Source organism: Corapipo altera, unplaced genomic scaffold (genome assembly GCF_003945725.1).
Source record: "Corapipo altera isolate COAL_440 unplaced genomic scaffold, ASM394572v1 1, whole genome shotgun sequence".
Taxonomy (NCBI): Eukaryota; Metazoa; Chordata; class Aves; order Passeriformes; family Pipridae; genus Corapipo; species Corapipo altera.
In genome coordinates this window covers 33,364,902-33,388,226 of record NW_020884873.1, presented here as the reverse complement: position 1 = coordinate 33,388,226, position 23,325 = coordinate 33,364,902, and the positions used below count along the sequence as shown (strand labels likewise).

Genomic DNA, 23,325 nt, shown 5'->3' with positions numbered 1-23,325 from the left:
AGATTTGTACCACACTTATCTCAATCCTAGCTTCCTCAGGACAAAGACAGTTCAAATGCACAACTGGTGAAGGCAATGCAGTGAACTAAGAAAGAGCAAGTGAAGAACTCAGGTTAACTTGCTGCACACTGAACTCTGATCTATGGGGCACACAGGCCCTGACTCAATAGGGATGCAGAATCATTGCACCCAGAGAGAACAAAGGCACCTGCCCAAGAAACTGGGAAAGCTCAGCAGCACGTAGTCAAGTACATGACTGAAAAGCTTGCCAAGGTAAGTCTTAGGCAAGCTATGTCTTAGCTGGTATTTCAGAACTGTTTATACCCACTAGAGTTTTCCAAAACTTCCTATTTTTGTCAGTGGCCCAGCTAATTAAGACATTTGCCTGCAGAGGGCAGAGCACATTTGCCAGCAAGATGATACATAAAAAATACTTCAATCAAAGCATTTCCCTGATTGAAGTCATTCCTGTGGCATTGCAGCTCTTTTTGAAAACTATCATTGGACAAGCTGTCCATGAGAAGTAGCAACTGTACAGTTATTAAACTAGAGGTCTAGTTTAATAGAATGAGAGAGGTCTAGTTTAAAATGAAGGAGAGAGAAAGTAACAGGCTTACTGCTACACAAGAACCAGTAAGAAAACTAACAAGTAAGAACTTGCTAAGATGGGCATGAATACAAAAGCAGTCCATGCTAGCTGAGTTAACCTGCATGTGTGATCATAGGGGTAACAAGCCTACTTTGGGGAATCAGACCATAAGATCGAGTCACTAGTTTCTATTTTTCTCGAATGACTGTAAGGATTTGGAAAATCCTTGGTAGCAGTTCAACTTTTAGATTTTTAGAAAAGAAATTACTCTTTCCTGGGTGACAAAACAGACAGTAAAAGCAAACTTGACATGACTTCAGCAGACAGAAGTGGGTATATTGTCTGAATGAAAACTGGAAATTACTAAAATGGAAGGTCAAAGCAATCTTAAAAATAATGGCTTCAACTGAAGCCATAGAAAGCTCAAGGACAGGGTATTTTGTACTGCTCAGGACTCTTAAGAGCGAGCTACTATCACAGAATACCACTGACTCATTAACAGAAATCTGATGACTCCTTTCCAGAAAAGGATTTATTTTATCCTGAAAGGCTGGATTTATAATCCATAGGAGAAAACTGTGCCTTTGCTGAATGTGAACACCCTATGAAATGGCTACTGGTGTACTTTTGTTTTATATCTCACATTTATTCACCACTCAGGAAAACTGAGCACAGTAACTAACTCCATTAATCACTTCACATCAAGCTGGAAATATGAATAGCTTAAAACCCTTAAACACATCCTATTGGTTCTTTACATGGGTGAAGAATTCATTTACCATATATGAGATCAATTCTCTACTACCTTCTACAAACATTCATTTAGCCCATACTCAGTGAGTCCTTACCTTACTCAACTAAATTGAATGAACTACAAACTCAACTCAGTCAAATCTGCAGTGACTAGAAACCAAACCAAATCTCTTGAGAATGGCCACATGTGATGTCTTAATGAAATTTCTCCATGCTTCTGCCTCCTGGAAAGATCTCAGACTTTTAATGGGAAGATGGGTGCAGGAAATGAGATGCTCATTCCCATCAAGGAGAACAGCATAATAATGTCCTTCAAGGTTTTGGAAATTGGTTCTGTTATGGCCTCTCTGGACTTGAGACTTAAAATGGCAGGGTATTTGCTGTGCACATCTAAAGATACTTTAGCCAGTGCTTCCTTGGGGTACAAAGCCACTTCCATATCACCAGGTGATTTCAACAGACTTGAGCAGTGAAACGCTGCATAGACTGAAGATTATTTATCCTTTTTAGAGCAAAGGAATTACAAAGAGAAAAGAAGCAATATCTAATTTGAAATAACATTCTATATTATGTACATCGAGTCTCACGTATTTGATTCAAAATGAGTGTTAATTTGAAAAAAGACCAATGGGAGCCCCAAACTCTCATGAGTAATTTCTAAAGAAATGTATTTTCTAAAAATTAAACTTTGCTTTCTTAATGAACACATTTTGCAGAGAAGAGTTATTGGTCTTGTCAATTCAAATTACCACTGGATGTTCCTTTCAAAAGAGCAGTGCCTTTTGAGGATTTATTGTAAAATGAAATAGTAGACAAGGATGCCTCTTATTTGTTTGTTTCCCCCCACAAGGGTCTATCATTAATGTGTTTGTAAGAACTAATATGCATGGCCCCCAAATTATATCTGTGGAGTCATCATAAAAAGTGCTTACTCTGTTGCCATATAATTAGATTCCCTGCACTGAATATATTATTTCAAAGTTGTCAGAAGAAAAATTACAGACCTTGTGTAACTCCACAGGAGTTGGTGACATGATTTCTTTCATTTCTTGCTTAAATTTTCTCAGAACCATGGACTTTCTCCCCACATCTGATGGCAATGTGTTGCTACGAGTAGCTTGACTGTAATGTGGCCTTACAGAACTTCTTTCCTGGAAGCTGGCTTGTCTTCCCAGCTGGTTACGAGGTTGTGGGTTTTCATGATTCAAACTCATTGTACTTCCTGACATAATTGTGGCCTAGAGCATTAATGAACAGGTTAATTTGTAACAGAGAATGTGGGTTAAGTAAGTGGTTAATTCATAGCAGTAGGAAAAATGTCTCTATTCTTTGTTAGAACACAAACACTCGGGGCACAGCAAAAGGCAAGAGGATAGATGCTTAATCTGCTTGCAAGTCACTATAAAATAGAGGACCACAACAAAACACAACAACAGTATATGAACCCTCTGGGCAAAAGTTTTCAGATGGCATTTCAAACTAAAATACTGAGCACTAGAACAACTATGAGCTTGTAAGCTAGTCCCCTGGCAGACTGAAGAGTGTGTAGTGTAATTGCTTATTTTAAAAATATTTTACACATAAATAAAATCACATTGAAGTTGTGGCATAATTGCATTTGTTCGAACTGGAGCTATAGGAAGGCATTTACAATTCAGACTGTGTGTGCAAGGTAAAAAAATGTGAGTCAGCAGAATATGTAGGCAGCTCTAGAGTCATCATGGGCAGAGAGCATGCTCAGATACCACCCCAAGCTGGGGAAAACTCAATGCAGATAAGCTCACTGCCTGAAAAGAAACTTTGCATGACATGCATATTGCAAGAGTGACTGCCTTAGCTTAGTGCTAATACTGGCCCCTGTCTCATGGCTGGTTTTAATCTCAGTAAAAGCTAGCCTTTTGTTTGAGATGCAAGAATATATGGAGGATGAAGTCTTGAAACACAATGATGGGAATCACCTCATCCACTGGGTGGAACGGACTGACATGAAAAGTACCCATGCACAGCAAGGGGCCTCCTCCCTTGTGAAAGATTTTCTGCTCCTGGGAATGGGAGGCAAATGCACTCCAGCACAGACACTGTACAGAGGTGCCACTGTAGGGTTAGGGTATGCGGAATTTCCTATTTATTACCTCTTCCGATGGACAAATGAAAAGGGAAATTTAAAAACGATAATCTTAACTCTGACTGGGACTGGATGCAGGCAGCCTGCTTGAAAATGAGAAATAAAAAATAAAGGTAAAACAAGCAAGTAAATGTTTGCTTATGACTCTGGTGAGCATGTCCGTCACCCTTCTTTCTCCCAGCTCCAGCACTACTTTCAGTATGAGATAATAGACTATAGCCACAACAGTCTGTCTTGTCCTCAGTAATGACTGATATTACTGCCTGATGGAGCAAAAGCATCCAGAGGACTTGGCAAACAACAGTCTTCTTTGCTCTTTGGCTGAAGACCTTGAAATGAAAAATGATAAGGAGTCCTTGACTATGCAATGGCACTCCATAAAATAGAGGAATCACCATTCTCAGCATCCTGTCATATCGAATGGGTCTGGCTTTCTTTTCAGAGCTGGGGGTTGTGCAATGAGGTGATGCTGTAAATGGTACAACATCTACAGTTCTGAATTTCACTTTTGTGAAAGGCTGAGGAAAATTCAACGTGTTGAAGTAACTGAATTCTGGTCAGCATGAATGCCATACTTCCCTTTTGGAATGATCTATTTCCATATCCTTTTATTATGTTCTGAGTACTGAAAAATGCAAGAGAAGCCTGCAGTATTGAACCATATCTAACTATGTAATTAAACCAGTATAACATTTTCTCCTACATTTCTCTGGTTTGCAATAACAAATACATGAGAATCACATTTTGCTACCCATACATGCAATACAAAAGCCGTAAATCTGAAGAAGTAAATTAATCTAAACTGAAAAACTTTCACCCAGTTATGCCTTTCACATTCCTCCTGGCTGCTAAAGGACTTTATGTAACATAAAAATGAAAATGAGATTCTGCCAGTTTTGCAGCTCTGGGAATTTAAAAGAACATAAAAGAAAATATTTTAGGACCTTTTATTCCATAGCTCTAAGTGGCAGTATAATCTCAATTGTTCTGATTAGACAACTTAGAGAAAAGATAATTATAAAAATAAAGACTCAAAGTTACTCTGTTTCCTTCCTCCTCTGCCCCCATCCCTATCTAACATAAAGCATGGTTAGATTTGCAATCAACTTCAAAATGAAATGTAAAAATTTGTTACATAGTGAAGAAATCGCTGTATAATAAACATTTCTCACATTTGGCAGCTTCTCTTTTTTTCAGAGTGGTAAGATTATAGGTAAACATTTTGAAAAACTGATTTTCTTTTATGTTCATCTTAATCAAATTAAGTTTCTATTTAAAAGACAACCTACAACATGCTAAGAAAAGCTGCATGAAGCGTCTGTCAGAAAACGGAATGCATAGCTGCAGGAAGGTTATGCTCACTTAAGAATGTCTGTGCCATTTGCTGCCTCTGCAGACAGCATCGATGATTATGCACAGCAGAAGCTGCAAGTCAAAAGCACTGGGGTGAAAATGTTTATAGAATTTTGGTTGCATTGTACAAAAGAAAACAGCTCTGGTTAGGGGCAGGGGAGGCAGCTGCACAAGCAAAAATATAAAGGTAAAGGGTAGGTACCACGAGAGTCATGTTTCTCAAACACAGACGCCTGTCAGCCTTGTCCTGTGGAGAGGGGTTAAAGCTTTTAAATGAATTGGTGTGATTAGTGCAACTTAAAAGAAAAAAGGAGAAAATAAAATGAATGTCAACCAAACCAAAACCATTATATTTCTCTATAATTGGAAAGAAAGGTTAAGATTTTTCTACCTCTAGTTCCCTCAGAATTCCTGACTGGCCACAGGTCTCTAAATCCTCCAGAGCCTGAGACCAGAAGTTTTCCTCCTGGTCAGCCTCGGTGTTATCATGGGTACCTGTGAAGCTAGATTTACAGTGAGAAGTTAAAAAAATGTGGACTTTTTTTTCCCTCTAAAAATATATATTATACACGTGCCTTGCCACAGATTGCAACTTGAATGACAGAACGTTATGCAGGAGAGTGGGGAAGAGTCGTTGATCAGGAGAGGCCGGATGGACATGCAGAGCACATGACAGACAAGCCTTCTCATAACCTGGCAGTCGCTAGCAGCTGGCAGGATCTGAGCAGCGAGTTGTTCAGTAAGGAGATAAATGGATTCCAAGAACAATTCAATACACATTTTTACTGGATTGAAACTGGGACCTCCCTATGAAAATTAATGAATCAACCAGTAGCTGTGTGCAGAGCTGCTCCGTGCAACAAATATTTGCAATAAAACCTTTCAACTTCACAGACTTCTCCCAGGCAATATGGAAAGAGTCCTCATTTTTTTTAAACAGTGTTTTGCCAAAGAGGGATGGTGGTGCTTTTTACCTGATTCCTTCAGCCTAAGATGCATTTATCATTATCAGTTTAAGCCACCTGACTGTCATAATATAAATTGCTCCAGTCATTTCAAACATAAACACAGAGAAACTTTCAGGGATGCAACTGTCTTGCATGGAAACTTAGGTCTCTGGTGTTTCATAAATGCACCAAAGCCTTATTACAAGCACTCTTGAGCAGATGTTGGTGACAGTGATGTTAGGGAAGTTGCTCAGCAAGTGAGGGCTGATAAAAAATGCCAACTCTGGGCTGCAGCAACACAGCCCAAAGCAAAACCACTACAGTGTATGTGTGCATACAGGGGAAGAAGCAGGAGGTTTTTTTGGCAAGGGGAAGCAGCTCAATAAAGGTTCACACAAACATCAGAGCTGCTGCATGGGAGAGGGCTGATTATGTGAAAGGCACAGGGGAAGAAGGATGAGGAAGGAAGGAATGACAATTCGCCCTTTTGGTGGCAGCAAGCTGTTACTTTGGAGCAGCTGCCCATGGATTGCAGCTAGTGGTGCTAAACAGCACATAAACAGAGCAAACACTATTATGGAAGCATCTGAGGCCTTGCTTGACAAACAACGTGTTACCGAGAACAGCATGAATGTAACTCTTGTTTACAGAATAGCTTTTAAATAGAACAATTGCCCAGCACAAGGGACAACAGCTTGAATGCTTCACACAGATACTCTGCCTCAGAGATGCTTTCTTACAGCTGCAGTCAGTCAAGCAGACAATGGTCAGCCATTTCAATCTCTTGTTGCAATGATTCTCCACCTAGCATCAGTGTCTCTTCTAAGACATTGCAATAGATACAGTAATGGTGAGAATACCTACTCAGATCACAGATGCAATTCCTCCCAGGAAAGATAAGAAAGTATTTAAAACATGATTTTAGAATGATCCTCAACTTCTGAAATGTGCTCTTTCAATAAATCTAAGTATTTCGTTCAATAGTGAATGTTGAATGTAGACTAATTTATCCATTACAATATCTCCTGTTACAATGCACACTATCAAATGGAATTTGAGCTAATGAATATGATAATTTGAGGCAATTGTCTGGGACAGCAAGTCTGGATTTCCTAGAACTGGAGGTCCGTTTCTTCTCTGACTTCTGTGAAATATGAAATCATGATGCCTATACATCTGGACCTCTCAGCTGAAGCAATTTCTTCTTCTGCTCTCATCTCCTCTTTTGCCCTTTTTCTGAGGCTTGTCACACAATCTCAACTTTTGCATCTTCGTTACAGCCACATGAGTAATTTGTAGCTGAGCTACTGCACAAAAAGCCAAAAGAGGTACCAAAATAATTTCTCATCGAAATTGCTATTTTATCTGAAATATGAGAGATTGATTTTAAGTCATATGATATATGACTTAAAGTTCGGATGCCTAAAGATGCTGAAGGAAATGTAGTAGGACAGATAATAAAGACATGGGTGTCTATGATTTGGTTCTTATTGCCATATGAGAGACAAATTTTTTTTTTTAAATCAGAAGGTGATAGGATGTCTTAGGATATGGCAGACTCATTCCTGTAAGTATTGTTTTAATGTGTAAAACATTATCTCTGGAGCAGGAACTGTAACAGATTTGTCCTACCTGCCAGTGATAGGTAGACACCAGGTTACCTATTTAAGACCAGTTTAAGCTCTCTGGTTTCATTTGCTTGCCCACTGAAATTTCATTGTCCCTCAATGGCATGTTAATGTGGTGTTTTCTGCTTTTACCCTGTTTTTCTCATTTCAACTGTTCTTCCTTTCTTTCTCTCTCCTCTCAGCGCCCCCCCCCCCCCCCATCTCTGCCTCAGCCCAGCTGGATCTTGCTTTTATGCACTTACCTGGACGTATTCCACTCTTCCAGCTGTCCCCCACCTTTCCTTTGCCCTCCAGAGGCACCTTTCCACATCTTGCCCTCTTTCTTCGTGCTCCTGGTGCTCTCTCCACCTGATCTTTCTACAGAAGTTTGCTTTAAATGGTTTTCTTGATTCTCTCCTGATGTCTCAGTCTCCTTCGGTTGCCACATATTCTTGGATGCTGTGCTACACAAAATAAAGGTAAGAAAAATTACTTTCTAGCGTTAGAGAAGAAAATAACTTGCCTAGCTAGAACTAGAAGAGGTGCTTTTCTGGGGATCCTTGTAACAGGCTGGAAGAACAGATGTGCTCTTCTCAAACAGTCCAGCACTTGGTATAGGAACACCATCAGATGTGGCACAATCCATTTTACAGATACAGGGTTAAAATAACCATTATTTTAATTTGTACTGTATATCTCAAGAGTAAGTAAAACTGACAAGCAGAACAAGACTCTTTAATGTGCATACTTTCTGCTGAACAGTGCCTTTAAAATGGTAATAGAAAACATGCTTTTGATTTCCAAATTCTGTATTTTACAATCCAGTTTCTTGATTCACTGCTCATCAGCTTTTTCGGCCCATTACTTACATAGCTGCAAAACAGTAGGTGTTCTGGAATCTTTGGCTGCATCTCATTTGCGAAACAAAATATGGACTTTAACTGCAGATAAAGATGCTGATATTAAAGACATTAGGTTACCAAGAATGGGCAGTATGAAGAAAGCTGTCTTAATTTCCTTTAGTAAAAACTGTCCACTACTAGGCTATGAAAATTTCTAGTGTGGTTCTGGCCAGAAGGAACCAAAGGAGCTGGATATGGACTGAGAGTTCACGCTTGTCCAGATCTTAGCAATCATTGTTGCCAAGCTTGTCTCCAGAGAAAATGCCACTGAGCAATCAGCTGTAACAGAAAATCTGTCATTCAGATTCTGAAAGCAGCATCTAAACTTTGCCTTGATTTATATTTCAAAGGTTACAGACTGGACCTTACGGATTTACTTCTCCAGTGTGTTTCTATAGGCACCAGAAAGGTTTTCTTTAGTACTCAGCTGGGATTTCAGGCTCATTGTGCTGGTACACCAAGAAGGTGTTATTTCTCATGAAGGACATGCAAGCCTGCAGGTCCTGAGGATGGCTACAAAAAGTACAGAAATCTCTCTAACTGTGATGCATGTCTTCCCACATCTGAGGAAGAACTGTTTTTTAGCTGGAATTACCCAAGCCTCTGCAGCGGTTCCACTAATGATCAACCTTAGAATAGAAAAATAAGAGACATTTGGGTCTTTCACTATCTCCAAGAATTGTCAAGTAAGAATTTTTCCCTCAGGAAGTTCTTTTGTCTGTAGAGAAATTAACTGAAAAGGAGATTTACTTCTCAGAAGAAGAGGAATAAATGCATGGCAAACTACCATAGCTTTGGACATTTCTACCTGGATCACTTTTTTCTCCTACTGAATCACTCTGGATGTCTCAAGCATTTATGGAAGAAGAATTCTTGCTTCTTTGCCCAAACCAAAATGAATTTTTATGGAAGACATAAGATTAACATGCCAGTTGTCTTTAACCACATTATTTGTAGGCTTATTTCTGTGGAGTGGAAAACAGATCAGATTTTTTCTGAAGCTTGCCCAGGGAAATGCCCTAATTCTTTTGTTTGCTTATTTTTAAGAGATAAATACTGTGTTTTTTTAGGCTGAAGGAACTCAAAATAAATATATGCCTTGGTTTTGGCATCATAATCCTCCATAAAGATCACTAATCTACCCTAATAAGTTTCATGAAGTATACTGTATCTCATATTTAAAGGAAGAGCTCTTATACCTTCATTAGAAAAACATAATTTCATTCCAGCAGTTAAGTGTTAATTTGGGGCACTGATGCAGATGTGCACTTATAACATGTCTATTTACATCTGTGATTCAAACTGACAGCTCTGGTACGTGTCCATTCATTTCCCGAAGGTGATAAAGGCAGTACTGGTGAACAATGTATCAACGGGAATTGGACAAGGCTGTCCAGCAAATTTTACCATATACAACAACCTCCAGACACCACAGCATAACATCACAGAGCATTCTCAGTTGGAAGGGACCCACAAGGATCTTCAAAGTCCAACTCTTCAGTGAATAGCCCATACAGGGATTGAACCCACAACCTTGGCATTATTAGCACCATGTTCTAACCAGCTCAGCTAATCTCAGGGTTGATGCAAATCAGAAAACAGAAACTCATATGGGAACTTACCTGCTTGCTGTAGGTCGATCCCATTCCTCATCACCCAGTCCTGTATCATGAAATGGGTGGTTTCGTGGTTTGCTTGGAGGGGACAAACTAGTCTGTTTAGGACTCCTCCATTCATAGGCATTGAAGTTGTATCCTGAAGCCTGATAGGTGTGTCCTAAAAAGATGAATTCTATATTTACAGCACTGCATATGTTGTAATGACAGACAAGCACATCTCTGAAGTGGGGTTCTCTAGAACTTGTGGATTCATCATTGTTACCCTTTTTGTTCTTGCAGATGTAGTCAGATTATTCATGATCTGAATTATGTCTGGAATTAGGTGTGCTCTAGAGCTTCTCCTGTGAAAGTCCACTGAAAGCAGAACCTTAAATATATCTAACATTGTTCTACTATTTATGTCTCAGCTGCTTCTATGTTTAGTTCTAGACATTGCCACAATTTATCAATTTCCATTTGATATCCTAGATTGAATACTAGTGAATATATCCCGTGTTATGGATGTGCTAAATGTGTTAACATGGTCGTATGCAACATGCCCAAAATTTAAGTTATTACGAAAAATGTGCTTTAGATTTATTGAAAAAAAAAAGAGTTTTCAAAGATGCATTAAAAAATCCCATGAACTTGACTTTTCACATACCCTTTTTACTAGGGCTCTGAGAGTTCAGAAAAGGCCTGTCTCACAATGGTCCTGGGCACACATTCCCAGGACCAATATACAGCCCTGGAAAGCTCACCTTACAGAAAGCCATTTCTCTATCACCCATTTCCAAATATCTCAAGGCTGTGTAAGTGGCATTAGATGGCCTCTATACCTGAGGAGTTTATTTCTGGGTACTTTTATCATATATGCAAAGCAGGTATTACTTCAGTAGTATTTCTTTAACGGAACTAGGTATACTTTGAATTCCAGGTAGGAATCAGCTTCCCACTGATGTTATCAAGAACACACAGATCAACTGGTCACAAGCTGATCCTGATCTGGTAAGTAAAATCCATTATGGTAGGGCTGAATATTACACATATATAATATTCTTCATATTGATGTATTCCTTTTCGAGCTCTATAGTTGCTGGTTTTTTGATATGCATATTGGATTAGAAAATTCTATTTTGTTGATGACTAACAACTATCACTGCTGCCACTCCTCTAAAGAGAGTAATTTGCTTCCATAAATCAGTTTAGATCTGTCTCCCTCAAATCCCATGTAACTACACAGTTGTGTCCATTTTCCAGCTAATTGGCAGACATTAACATACTCCCAGATTCTAGGAAGGGTTTTGGTTGCAAAGATGTGCTGTGAGGGGTAGGCTCCAGATTAGTTAATGCAGACACATAAGACAAAGGTACAAAATGGGGTATTAATTCAAGAAAAGATAGCTCACCAGCATTAAATTGGTAACTAATAGGATAAAGCATTATCTGGTGCTCCAGAAACATCCCCCAAACTCCTCAATTTTCTCATCCTGTGCTTATTGCCAAGAAAAGTTTGGAGAAAAGCCAAACTCAGTTTAACAGGTCAAGACAGAATGAACTTTATTAGAAATGTGAGCCACCACCACAGTAAGGGATAAAGGCACAAATCTGTTTACTCTCAGGCTGTTTAGCAGAAGTACCATGTATCCAGCCAAGTCTGGGTTGATTTTTTCAAGGGAGTTAAAAAAAAATCTGCTTTGAGATTTCAGGTGGTATGGCACCTGAATCATCAGGACTTTGGAAAGCATTCTGGACCTCAATCCTTTCCACAGTTGAACAATTTGCTCCAAATATCATCAATTCACCCAGGAAATGAGAATTACCATTCTGGCACATTTTCAGCAATATTTCTCCTTTGAATTTAAAAATATCAGAAGAAAATCTAACATTACTTATTTTGATAAATTGACCAACACAGCTAAAAACAGAAAAGGGGAAAAATTCATCCAAACTCTAACTTCAGTGAAAAAATTATTTGAGGAAAGGATCAAAGTATTTGACCACCTGTTCAAATACCTGCCAGGTGGTGGGAATACATGCTTTACTAGGGAAGTAAAAATTTTAAAAAGAGTCAAATAAAACACTGAAGCTGCGTGTAAGTTATTTTTCTTGTTATCAAGAATACTACAAGATGTCTGCATCCCTCACTGCCTAAATAAACGTGTTACAAACTGAGATTATTTGAAAAACTTATCTAAAACCATAGTCAAACAGAAGTAGAAAAAATATCATTATGGAAAATCATGTTTTTAAATAGAATGATTGTTTTCAACAGCTGAAAGTTAGATGTCAATACTGCAGGAATGAGGAAGAGGCAAAAGATTTACAAATCATAAGCAATGACTCATGTTCCCCTTCATCAGTTTATAATAAATCTGTTGGCACTTAAAAATTAACTGCATATGGGCATCAAATTCATGAACATCTCCAGAGTGTTCTGTGCCTTGCATTGATCTGTCTTTGAAGGATAAGCTCATTTAGTTGTGGATGAGGTATGGACCGGGCTATTCAGATGTCAGTAAAGCTAACAAAAGCCTGTTAATGTATTGATAAATGCTTTGTAACACATCACATCCTCATGAAAGAGTAAATCTGAGGCCAGCCAAGTGCAAGAAATCATGCTGCCTGTTGTGGTGTATGGTCATAATGAGACAGCAGCACATTACAAAGTACAGAGTTTAAAGTTAGTACAGATAAAAAGTTCTCTATAGGGCAAAGGAAGGTCAACCATGAAGGCAATAATTCCTACTTTAAATGTCAACTGCATTCCTTATAGTACCTTGATTTCCAAAGCTGGTATCAATACCAGAGCCATCCCACGACTCTACTGCGCTGTCAACACTTGGGACTGTAGTGGAATAGACGTCTGAGAGCATGCCAGATTTCTGTGCAGCAGAGGTTTCATCTTCAGCATCGCTCAGTTCACTCATGTGACCCACAGGGACAGAAAATTTCTTGGGACTGGTAGCTGAATAGGATTAAAAAAAAAAAAGGGCTGTTGGTGGTTATTGCTTTACTGCAGTTCCAAGAATCTGCTTTTTATTACTGACAATACTTTTCCATAGATGGCTTAAATGCTTGTTAATCTGTAATAACACACGCATTAAGGACCACCGATGGTACCCTTGGCCACACTCACCATCTGTTTGCTTCTTGATTTTCAAGGTGACAGTTTCTCCTGCCATCTGTAATAAATGAATGGCTTCACTCAAAGGTTTTCCTTTCAGACTGCTACTATTTATGGCAAGGATTCTGTCTCCTATGTGAATTGCCCCAGTCCTACAATAAGAGAGAAGTAAAACACTGAGAAGAGAGCATAAAAAGCAACAAAGGCAATTTCTTTGCATATTTGGAGCATGAAAGCTCTATCTCCCTTCCTTTCTTTCTTTTTGCTTTTATAGCTGTGTTAGAGAATAATTCTTTTGTTAGAAATGCTTGAAGCAAGTCACCTTTGTTGTAGTGACAATAGCAGAGCTGAGGCATGAAGATGTTGATTTCTGTTACTGAGATAGTTGAGTTAATCACCTGTAGATGATATTCATTGCAGCCCACTTGTTTAAGAGGAACCTCAGACAGCTCACTAGGCTCTGAAATGAGTCAAGTTTCTGAAAGTCTCACAACATAACAAATAAAAGTGTTGTGAGCAAGTAACCAGCTATTTCAACAATGTGGCTTTCAGGATGGGTCAATCAAGAAAAGAAAACAAATTATTTTTGTGTAAACACACTGGGTTCTGGCTGTGCATAGTATCATATGTGCTCAAAGTTCTCTGTGAAACCACCACCAAAGGTGCCAGTTTGAATGACTCAACCAATCTTAGAAATAACAGGTGATAGAAAACCTTACCATTTTCATTATTCTCTATCACTTACCACAAGGAGCACTTTTGCTCCTCTGATAATGCTTGCTATGGTGTATGAAAGCACACATACAGATTGTAGTGGTAGATAAGTATATGACAAGTTCAGATAAACTTGAACACATGAAGTGCTTTCCTCACTTATTATACTGTACACGGCTATTGGTTTTAAAAGGCTGCTAAAATGTTCCTGTGACTGAGCAGTTTGATTGATTAGTATTTCCTCGGTCATTTATAATAAGAACCGCAATTCTCTGCTCTGCCTTGTACAGTATATACACGTACATCCTGTTAAGATATCGCTCATGCTCCTGAGCTTGGCAATGATCAAAAAACAACAGCAAAATGATTATAAAGTCAGATTTGGATAATTATTAAAAAACCAAATTTCTAAGCTATAAAAATTAGCATCTTCAGGTAAACAAAACATATTTTTATCTTGAAACATTTAAAAATAATTTGCTTTCCAATTTACCTTTCAGCTAATCCTCCTTTTGTAAGGCTGGAAATGATTATGGGGTCAAAGGGCTCTTCAGTACCAGAGATTGTAATTCCAAGAGGCCCACCATAGCGCTTGAGCTCAACAGTATAAATAATTGCTCCAGAGCTCTCCTGTTCATCTGTAATAAATGCCAAGGGGATGCAATTGGTTTCTTATGAAAGAGGGAATGAAAAAAATAGCACATTCAGTCTAGTGACTAGTAATCAAACAACATTTTCAAAGGATTACATTTCAGATACATTTCACAACCATATTCTACTGGATTATTTTGAAAAAAATTATCTATTGTCAATTTGTTTTTTATTGCCAAAATCTGGACACAAGCCACCAGAAAAACTTGCCTCATTCTATTAAGACTAAATTTTACTCTGTTTAAAATCTTTAGATCTTCTTTCCTATTAAAATATAGCTTCAGGTTATTTTGTTACAAAATCACAGAATGACTGACGTTATAAGGGACCTCTGGATGCCATCTTGGCCAACTCCCTGCACTAGCAGGGCCAACTACAGCTAGTTGCCCAGGATTGTGTCCAGACGGCTCTTGATGGCTCCAAGGGTAGAGACTCCACAACCTCTCTAGACAACCTGTGCTAATGTTTGGTTTCTTTCGAAGTAAAAAGTGTTTCCTGATGTTCAAACAGAACCTCATGTGTTTCAGTTTGTGTTCATTGCCCCTGGTCCTGTCATTGGGCACCACTGAGGAGAGCCTGGCTCTGTCTGCTTTACATTTTCCCTTCAGACATTCATACATGCTGATAAGATCCCCTTCAGCTTTCTCTTCTCCAGGCTGAGTGGTCTCATCTCCCACAGTCTTTTCTCATAGGAGAGATGCTCTAGCCCTTTCATCATCGTTGTGACTCTTTGCTGCACCTCATCCACTGTACGTCCATGTCTCTCCTATACTGGGGAGCCCAGGGACTAGCCCTAGCACTCCTGAAATCTCTCACTGATGCTGAGTAGAAGGGAAAGATCACCTTCCTCGACCTCCTGGCTGGGCTCTGCCTATCGCAGACCAGGAGGCTGTCGGCCTTCTTTGCTGCAAGGTCACATTATTAGAGAAAAGGGAAGTTACTACTATTGTATGAATACTGATACTCAGCTGTTTCTTGGACTGAATTGAAAGTATTTAATATTAAAGGTAATTCAAAAGTTTTAAACCTAAACTTCCTTAAAACAATTCTGGCAAGTCAAAAGTCATTATAAGATGAGCAGCTGTGTTAGTAAAAGAATTCATAGTTTTGATGGACATGTTTTAAGCTTTTTGTAACAGAATCAAAAATAGCTTCTGAATACTAAATTATCAACTAAGTTGAATAATAACTCCATTAGATATTACTTCATTATATTGCATGAAGTTATTTGCATTCTTTTGAAATTTTAGTCTCACCAAACAATCATAAGAACTGGAAAAGGATACGTCACTGGGTAAGCTTAAATATGTATTTTCTTAAACCATACTCAATAGGTGTCGCATCATCAAGAAAGGTGCCTTTATTTATATAGCGTATGTTCTTTACATATTATTAATAAAAATCACAGCAGGAGAGTAATCAACTGCAGCATCTTTGAGTTTTGAAGTAATATTTTAAAATTTAAAATGCCATATTCTCAGATCAAAATAACAAATGCTTTCTTGCTCATTTTATGATATTGATATTCAGCCAGGATGACTGGTCTGGTGGGCAAATTTTCCTAGATCTGTGGGTAATGACATTTTGAGCAGTGAATGCGGAAGATGTCTAGGATGCACATTCTGTAATGTTTACATTCTGTAAATGTTACTAAAACTAACTGAGACAAATTAGAAAATTCATATGTTCCCATTTCTGTTCCTGTAGATAGAAAAGCTTTAAAAAGAAGAAAGATACCTACATCACTAGCAAAGGTTCAAAGTTTCTTTCTTCTAATACTGAACACAGTACTTAAGCAGAGATGGAAGAAGATTAATATCTTTGGAGCCACTTTGTTTCTTCGCAATTTTCAGAACATTTAGTTCTTTAGCTTCCCCCCATCCCAACTCCAATCTACTTCTTCCTTGCTATTCACATAAAGAAAATGGTATACACAGAGAATCAAAGGAGAGAAGAACTAGTGGTGTTTATTCAGCAAAAAATACTGGGATTTTCATGCCTACTTGAGGCATCGTCATCAGTGTTTTGGCACAGTTTACACCAACTGCACTTTATCTGACATGCTCTTTCCAGGAGCACCCAACTCCCAAGACGGCACTGGAAGCCTCTGGCTGGCATATAGTGGGCTAGCATGCATGCTGCCACTGTACAGCAGAAGAATGGCAGCTCATCCTTGCTGCTAAAAGCATTTATGGAACAACCACAAATCCCCTGGGATCTAATGCTGGTACTGTTTATGCAGGTGTGGCACTGACATGGTACAAGACTTCAACTGAAGGATGAAAAGTAACCCTCCATGATAATTGAAAAGGTAATAGTCATTATGTCTGTTTTCTGGTTAGTTGTAGGTCAGAAAATTAACGGCAGAATGCTATGGTGTTCTTTCAGTGCTCTCCAGGCAGCAGCAATGTGAGCTATCCAGTGTGGCCTGAATCCACCATAAAGGCCAGTTTTGCCATGAAAGCAAAGAACGCTGATATTCAAGAAAGGGTGGTAGCCATTAGGTTAATCAGGAGATAAAATTGTCCTGTTTGGGAAGCTGGCAATAAAAATAGAGAAGAGAAAAAGTGCTGAAAACATATCTCCACCTGTGGAGAAAATATAATCAAACTACCATGGTTGTGGGTCTCATGGTTTTGAGATTTTCCACCTTTCCTTTCCTGTGATACAATGCCTCTGCTCTGTTCACTAGTCTCGTGCTCTTCAGAGTTAATATCTGACCAGTGAAAAGGACAAAGAGCAGCACATGACATGTACCACCCTGCTGCTGGCCTCACTTGCACAGTGGCTCTGAGGAACACAGCTCTGAGACACATACAACTGTCTGGAGAAGGGAGGAGGGGAGGAGTTGGAGAGAGAGCAGAGGAAGGAAAAACACAAGTGTGGGAGAATTTACTACTTCTTCTACATGGCTCTAACTCATGCTCCTCTCTTATGGTCTTTGGTAATTTCTCTGCAGGTTGACAATGAGAGTCTCCCAATTGAGGGGAAGAATTTGAAGGAGGGATCCTATGTACCACAAACAGTTGAAAAAATCCTCTTGTGCAGGAGAAAAAGCAAAACTTCCTTCCTGTCAATCTTCTGGCAAATGTAGTTGGCAGTTTGCTAATCATAAAATACCTGGTTCGCTCAGTTTTGCAAAGAAACTGTCAGTGAGGTATCCTTTGGAATGTATAGCCCATGGTCAGTTTGAACAACCTCTGTCCAAGATGGATCAAACTACGTGTAGCCAATTCCACCTCATCATCTGCAGGGAGCTAAGCACAATATCCTGCCAAGCATTGGCAGTTCACTTTCCTTGATCAAAATTTACTTCTGAAAGCCAATTTGCACAAGGTACCAAATGCATCTGCCTTTGCTTTATACTGATCATACAGAGAAGATACTTAGTTTGCTTTCAAAAGCAATTAAAGGGGAAAAAAAAGTTATAATGCAATTCTAAACACTGGTTCAACAGTTGCACTTGATTTCAAACAATAAAGTGTGGCAGGTTGTGCCTTTTTGTTGTAAATTGTATAGAGCTAAAGAGAAGTGAATCCACAGTTCATGCTTTTGTGTAACACTGTAATACAAATTACCAGCAGTAATAGTATTTGTAACTGTCTTACTTCCTTTGCCACTACAATGCATAACAGAACTCACTTTATTATCTCCAGGTGTGCAAAATTATGGCAGGTCCTTTACTTCCACTGGGCTGATCAGACATGGCTCCTCCATCAGCTATTCAGCACAGCGTGTAAAGTACTACTTACCTTTAACCATGTGAACAGTCATACTGAAAACAAATTTGTAAGTTTATGGACAAAGTATGCTTTGATAACCACAATTCCAACGTTAAAAGCAGAGAAAATCTCAGTACTCTGATAAGAAACAGATCAACTTTATATGGCTGCACATGTGGGGAAACTCCCTTTGCAGAGAACTGAAGACCCCACTCTGCAGTGCAGTTCCTGCGTGCAGTATAGCCAGTGAGAAAATTCAAAACTTTATATACCACTAAAATTCTTTTTAGGTGACATTTTCTGATTATTATTAGCATAAACCAGACATATTTAGAAAAAACATTTTGCTAAAATTTAAATGTAAAAGAAAACCCCCATGTTCTAAAACTCTTGAAAATACACAAGACTCTGCAATAGGCTCTTTGCTAATACCAGAATTATCTTCATCTTTGCGGATCTTTAACTTTACAAGGTCCTCACAGTGCTGAAGGATCTGGACAGCATCTTCCATTGAGCAATTGTCAAGTCGAATGTTATCTATTGCAAGCAACTTATCACCCAGTTCAAGTGTCCCAGTCCTGTGAACAAATGAACAAGCTTACATGAAATTCTAGTAATATTAAAAGAAAGGTATTTTAGAAGGTATGAACATTATTTTAGAAAGGAGATGGATTTTTAAAAACTATTATTTCTTAATACACTGGACTTTAAATTTTTAACTGTTTTTCACAAACAAACAAAAAAAAGCATCTCTTACAATCTCCCTCTGTTTAACTTGAATCTGGCTGGTTACACAACAGAAACAGATTTTTACTGATTGTCTTACCTGTGAGCAACGCTTCCTTTCTTGATATCAGAAATAACCAGAGGATCCCCTGGTTTTCTGCTGGATGGAGCTGAAATAAAGAATACATACAAGCATTTGTTTTTATTTCTAGATATGCAGATGAGCCAATTATGTCCATAAGTCAACACTTCATACACATTATTTACCTGTATTATATTCCTCCCCTTCCTCTAAATTATATGTACATATAACAAAACAAACATCAGCAACATATTAGTAGGACTGCATTACTAAGACTCAAAAATTAGAAAATTCCAGAATTACAGTGACTGGTATAAAATAAACTTAGTCTGATGTGTCTGAATTCTGGGATAGACCAGGACTGAACCATGTGAAGATATCACAGCACAGCTCCAATGATCTATCATAAAACGCTGTGTAGCTATAACACATAAGAAAGATTTTCTGTTAGTAGAACTTTTCAGCACAAGCACTAATGATGATCCTTTGCCAGAACAGATCTTGTTTTATTATATCCCTGACCTACAGAGCTGCTCTGGCAAAATATGTAGAGTGGGCTAACCCATGTTCTTCACATCCACTTCTGTCCCACCCAGTGCTTAAGGTAGAGGTACAAATTTGGTAATGATTCCTGGGTGAGAAGAGATATACTTCACAACAAATGAGATGCTGTGGATAGTGGTGACACATATCATTGGGCTGATGCAGAGTTATCATGCTTGCAGAGATGTAGCTTACATCACACGGATGCTTGCTTCCTCCAAAGTAAACATGTGCCTCTTTTGTTGAGTAATCTTGTCCCCTTGTACTGCTGCTGGGCCTTAAGCATTGTGGACTTTTCCCATCTTTGTACTGAGGATACCTACTATAAGCACTGGAATTCCAGCAATGGTCAATTTAGTAAACCCCCCCACACACTCCTCTCTTTGCACACTTATCTCTTTTTTGAAGTATCCAACATTAACTGTTAATCTTCTGTCTGTCCCTCATGGTTAAAAGGATGCTCTGCTCTTCAATGCCAGTCATTGCAATTCTTTACTGACTTGTGAAAAAATATTTGACAAGTTTCCCTTGGCCAGGAAATTCACTCAGCAATTTTGCTTGACTTTTGATTGCATAGGAAGCAATTAACTATCCCAGAGAAGACAACAACTACTGACTGCTTCCAGAGGACTGTTTCTTGGAGTAGCTTCACTGAATGCACTGTTTTGTGGGGTTCTTCCATTTGCTGACAGAAGACTGCACTGAAGATCTGATATGGTAAGCAGTGGGCTTAGAACTTGTGGGTGATAAAAGACAACTGTGTGGCACATGCTGTCTACCACTGGGAAGTGTGCCACCTACAGCTGGTCTGGCCAGGAGGTGGTCCATGTGGTGACTTTTGGGACTGTTGTTAACAAAGAGCGTGCTAATATTAAAACATTTCCAGGTGGTATTAGGCTCTCAGTTCTCCTGGAAGTGCTAATGGGCTTTGCTCATTTAGGGCTCTTTGACTGCCCCAAGTCATTTCTGCTCTGTGTACTGAGTCCCCTGCATTCACAGAGGGTACTTTTCTATTACGCTCCAATGCCTAACTGACAATCACCCAAAAAGCTGCCCATATTGGAGGATCACCTACAAAATCCTGATGTCAGTTACTTTAGCAGCTCATGAATCTTCTCTTTGAAGGAAAATGACAATCTTCACCTACAGCAACCACAAGGTAAATTAACAGTGATGTGTCCAGCACAATATGCTAACAGATCTTGTTAACCTTAGCTGTCCTGGTCAAGAAAGACTTTGAATGTCCAAAGGACCTCTTCAGGAACTGCTAAATAGCTACATTTCAAATGCAATGTCTTGAAAGTCCAGAAGACAGACATACAGGGACTTTTAAGAATTTTTAGAAACTTGTCTGAAGCAGCACGCTTTCAGGAAATGCCTATGTTGCAATGTAGAGAACCGTAATTAACTTTTTGCAAGATATGTAATTTTCACAGCTTGTTTATCATACTTTCATGCCATAGGTCAGCTATATCCTCTACAACAATTCCATGATTTTCTTGAATTCTTTGGATTTGTTTCACCAATTAGTATCCGTTTAAAATTTTAAAGTAACACTTTGGTGAATTTTTTTTTTTAATTCTATGTTTTTACCCTCTGAGTTGCCTTACAAGTCTCTGAGGTTATGTGCTACCCACTCTACATTGTCTGCAGTGTAGGGTTTGAGTATTGAAATACTTTTATGAAATTGTCTTATCAAAATACTAGCACTTAAGAAAACAGTCCATTATTGTTGCAAAAAGAAGAGACAAGGAATCAAAATGGGAGGAAGAGTACAGCTCAAAGTGGAAAGCCACAGAGTATCTCTGGGTGCAAAGGGTACGATATTGCACACAAAGTTATCATAGCTTTAAACTGAGTAAGCGTTTACCAGCAGTATTTTGTCAGTTACTCTGGGCTGTTATTGGGTCTGGTGGATGAAAGCCTTTTTGTAGGCACCAAACACATCTTTGCGTGGAATGAATTACCCCACGTTGACAAGCCCTTAATAAGAAGGTACATCACACTTTGCTTTATTAGTGTTCAATGCTCATGACATACTTACTACAAACTAGTCAAGCTGTGTTGCAGAGATAAAATCACTAATTATCTCCTGAACTTTTGTACTGCACATCACCACAGCCTAAGATTGCCTTCCAAATACTGGTGAACAGATGCTGTCCCCAGCAAGAAGATTGAGTACTATTATCGTGATTTTACAGATAAGGAAAGGAAACAGAGGAACATTTAGGTCAAAGTATGACACTTTTTGGTGAGCAATTTCAGACATCCACGCCTTTATATCTCACAGTCGTTTGTAGAATACAACAGCTTCTATGTCCAAAGCACAACTACTGGTATTTTTAGCAACAGCTGCAGATGCTCAGCTTTTCTGCAAGTGCAACCCCAGGATCTCAACAGTTTCTGCAGAAAATCAAGCAGCCACCTCCAGAAAATCTCCACCTCCAAAAATTAGTTGTCTCAGTACAAGTCTATTGCAGAGAAAAGGAAAAACACCCTGATTTCTTCAGGGCAGCATTAAACCATCTTGACCATGAGATCACATCCTTTGTCTTTCTGCAATCCTCAACCTCATTCATTATGCTGCCTCCATCCCCTTTTGTTACACACCACTGCTTGAACTCTCCCCAGAGAGCAGAGAAGCAAGAGTTCCAGGGAGAAAGCAGTATTTGATCACTTAATTAAGATACTCTTTTAATGCAGGTTTGAAGTGATACCGTACAGCTTCAAGTCTCTATTTTTATGTTTAATTTCAGAATTTTTTTTGTTTGTAAGAGGGTGTTAAAAACAAATCACCTTACCACTCAGCCATGTCCAGCCTTCTTGTTCAAGTTCCCAGACGCACCTACTCCTGAACACAGCTCAGTCTCCTCATCTGCTGTCTCCCTGCTATGGCTCTCCACTCATTTTCTCTCCTTATCCCCTTCTGCTTGTCCAACAAAAATCTCATCCTTTCTCCTCCCTGACCCAGCTGTTAGTCTACCTACTGTTCAGCTTTTGCGGAGACCTTACACAGTCTGTATGAAGAACTACAAGTGGACCAAACAGTGCATAAGGTTGTACAGGTAACTAAATTTAGTGTTGCAACTAAAAGGCTGATCTTAAGCAAGTTGTTTGTTCTCTCTCTTTAAATTACTGTATGATCCTAGGTCTCCATACCAGGTTTCTATCCTACTTCTACTACTACACTTCCCCTGCCACTTGAAAGAAAGTTCAGTGAAGTGTTGTCAGTTTTGTAGATCAGCTGTTCCATTAGGTTAAAAAAACCCCCTCAAACAATGTTTCTTTCTTATTTCACTGCTAATTAAAAAAAAACAAAAAAACACCAAACCACAAAGTGACTTAAACAGATTTTGGAGTGGACATCTCACCTACCACCCAGCCAAAACTCACTTACTAATCTCAGCCTGGCTTCAAGCTTTGGAATTTTATCAAACTGAACAAACTAAACAAGCAGAGGAAAATGCTCATGTGATGGAAAAATATTTTTTATACAAAGTCACATTGCTGGTTAACAGCTATCAGACATTTTTAAAAATAGTGTGATTATCAAAAAGGTGAAAGAGCTTTTTAAAATTAAGACTGATGCAGCTCTTTTATTCCTTAAGTATTGGTTCATGTGGAGCAGCTGAGAAATCTGCTGATTTTTTTCTCTGTCTTGAAAATAATTACTTGTAACGTTGCAAAATAAAGTAGGGTTTGCCAAGTGAAATCCCAAAATATACAGAAACATGCTTTAAGAAGTAAATTCTCATAGTCAGTGCTAAATATCTGTAGATATTTACAAAGCTTGTTTCTGATGAAATACAAAAACAATACAGGAGACTATAGTATAGCTACTAGTCAAAATTACTTAGAAAAACTGATGATTGTTTCAGTGAGATTC

At 38.7% G+C, this 23,325-nt stretch overlaps 1 protein-coding gene across 11 annotated transcripts in view; it reads right to left on the bottom strand.

The window, feature by feature from the left end:
• Nucleotides 1–23,325, bottom strand: part of GRIP1 (glutamate receptor interacting protein 1) — a 320,846-nt gene that overhangs the window by 7,535 nt on the left and 289,986 nt on the right. For 5 of the 11 annotated variants that reach the window (XM_027655497.1, XM_027655476.1, XM_027655484.1 and 2 more), the window contains 9 exons: nt 18,915–18,984; nt 18,521–18,666; nt 14,209–14,353; nt 13,014–13,153; nt 12,654–12,842; nt 9,899–10,052; nt 7,638–7,838; nt 5,212–5,323; nt 2,347–2,580 (listed from right to left, as the gene is read on the bottom strand). In XM_027655497.1, the coding sequence (XP_027511298.1) occupies nt 2,347–2,580; nt 5,212–5,323; nt 7,638–7,838; nt 9,899–10,052; nt 12,654–12,842; nt 13,014–13,153; nt 14,209–14,353; nt 18,521–18,666; nt 18,915–18,984 (1,391 nt within the window). Of the gene's footprint in view, nt 1–2,346; nt 2,581–5,022; nt 5,068–5,211; nt 6,652–7,633; nt 7,839–9,898; nt 10,053–12,653; nt 12,843–13,013; nt 13,154–14,208; nt 14,354–18,520; nt 18,667–18,914; nt 18,985–23,325 lie in introns of those variants that run through there. The other 6 variants (XM_027655559.1, XM_027655551.1, XM_027655515.1 and 3 more) reach the window with 5 other exon arrangements.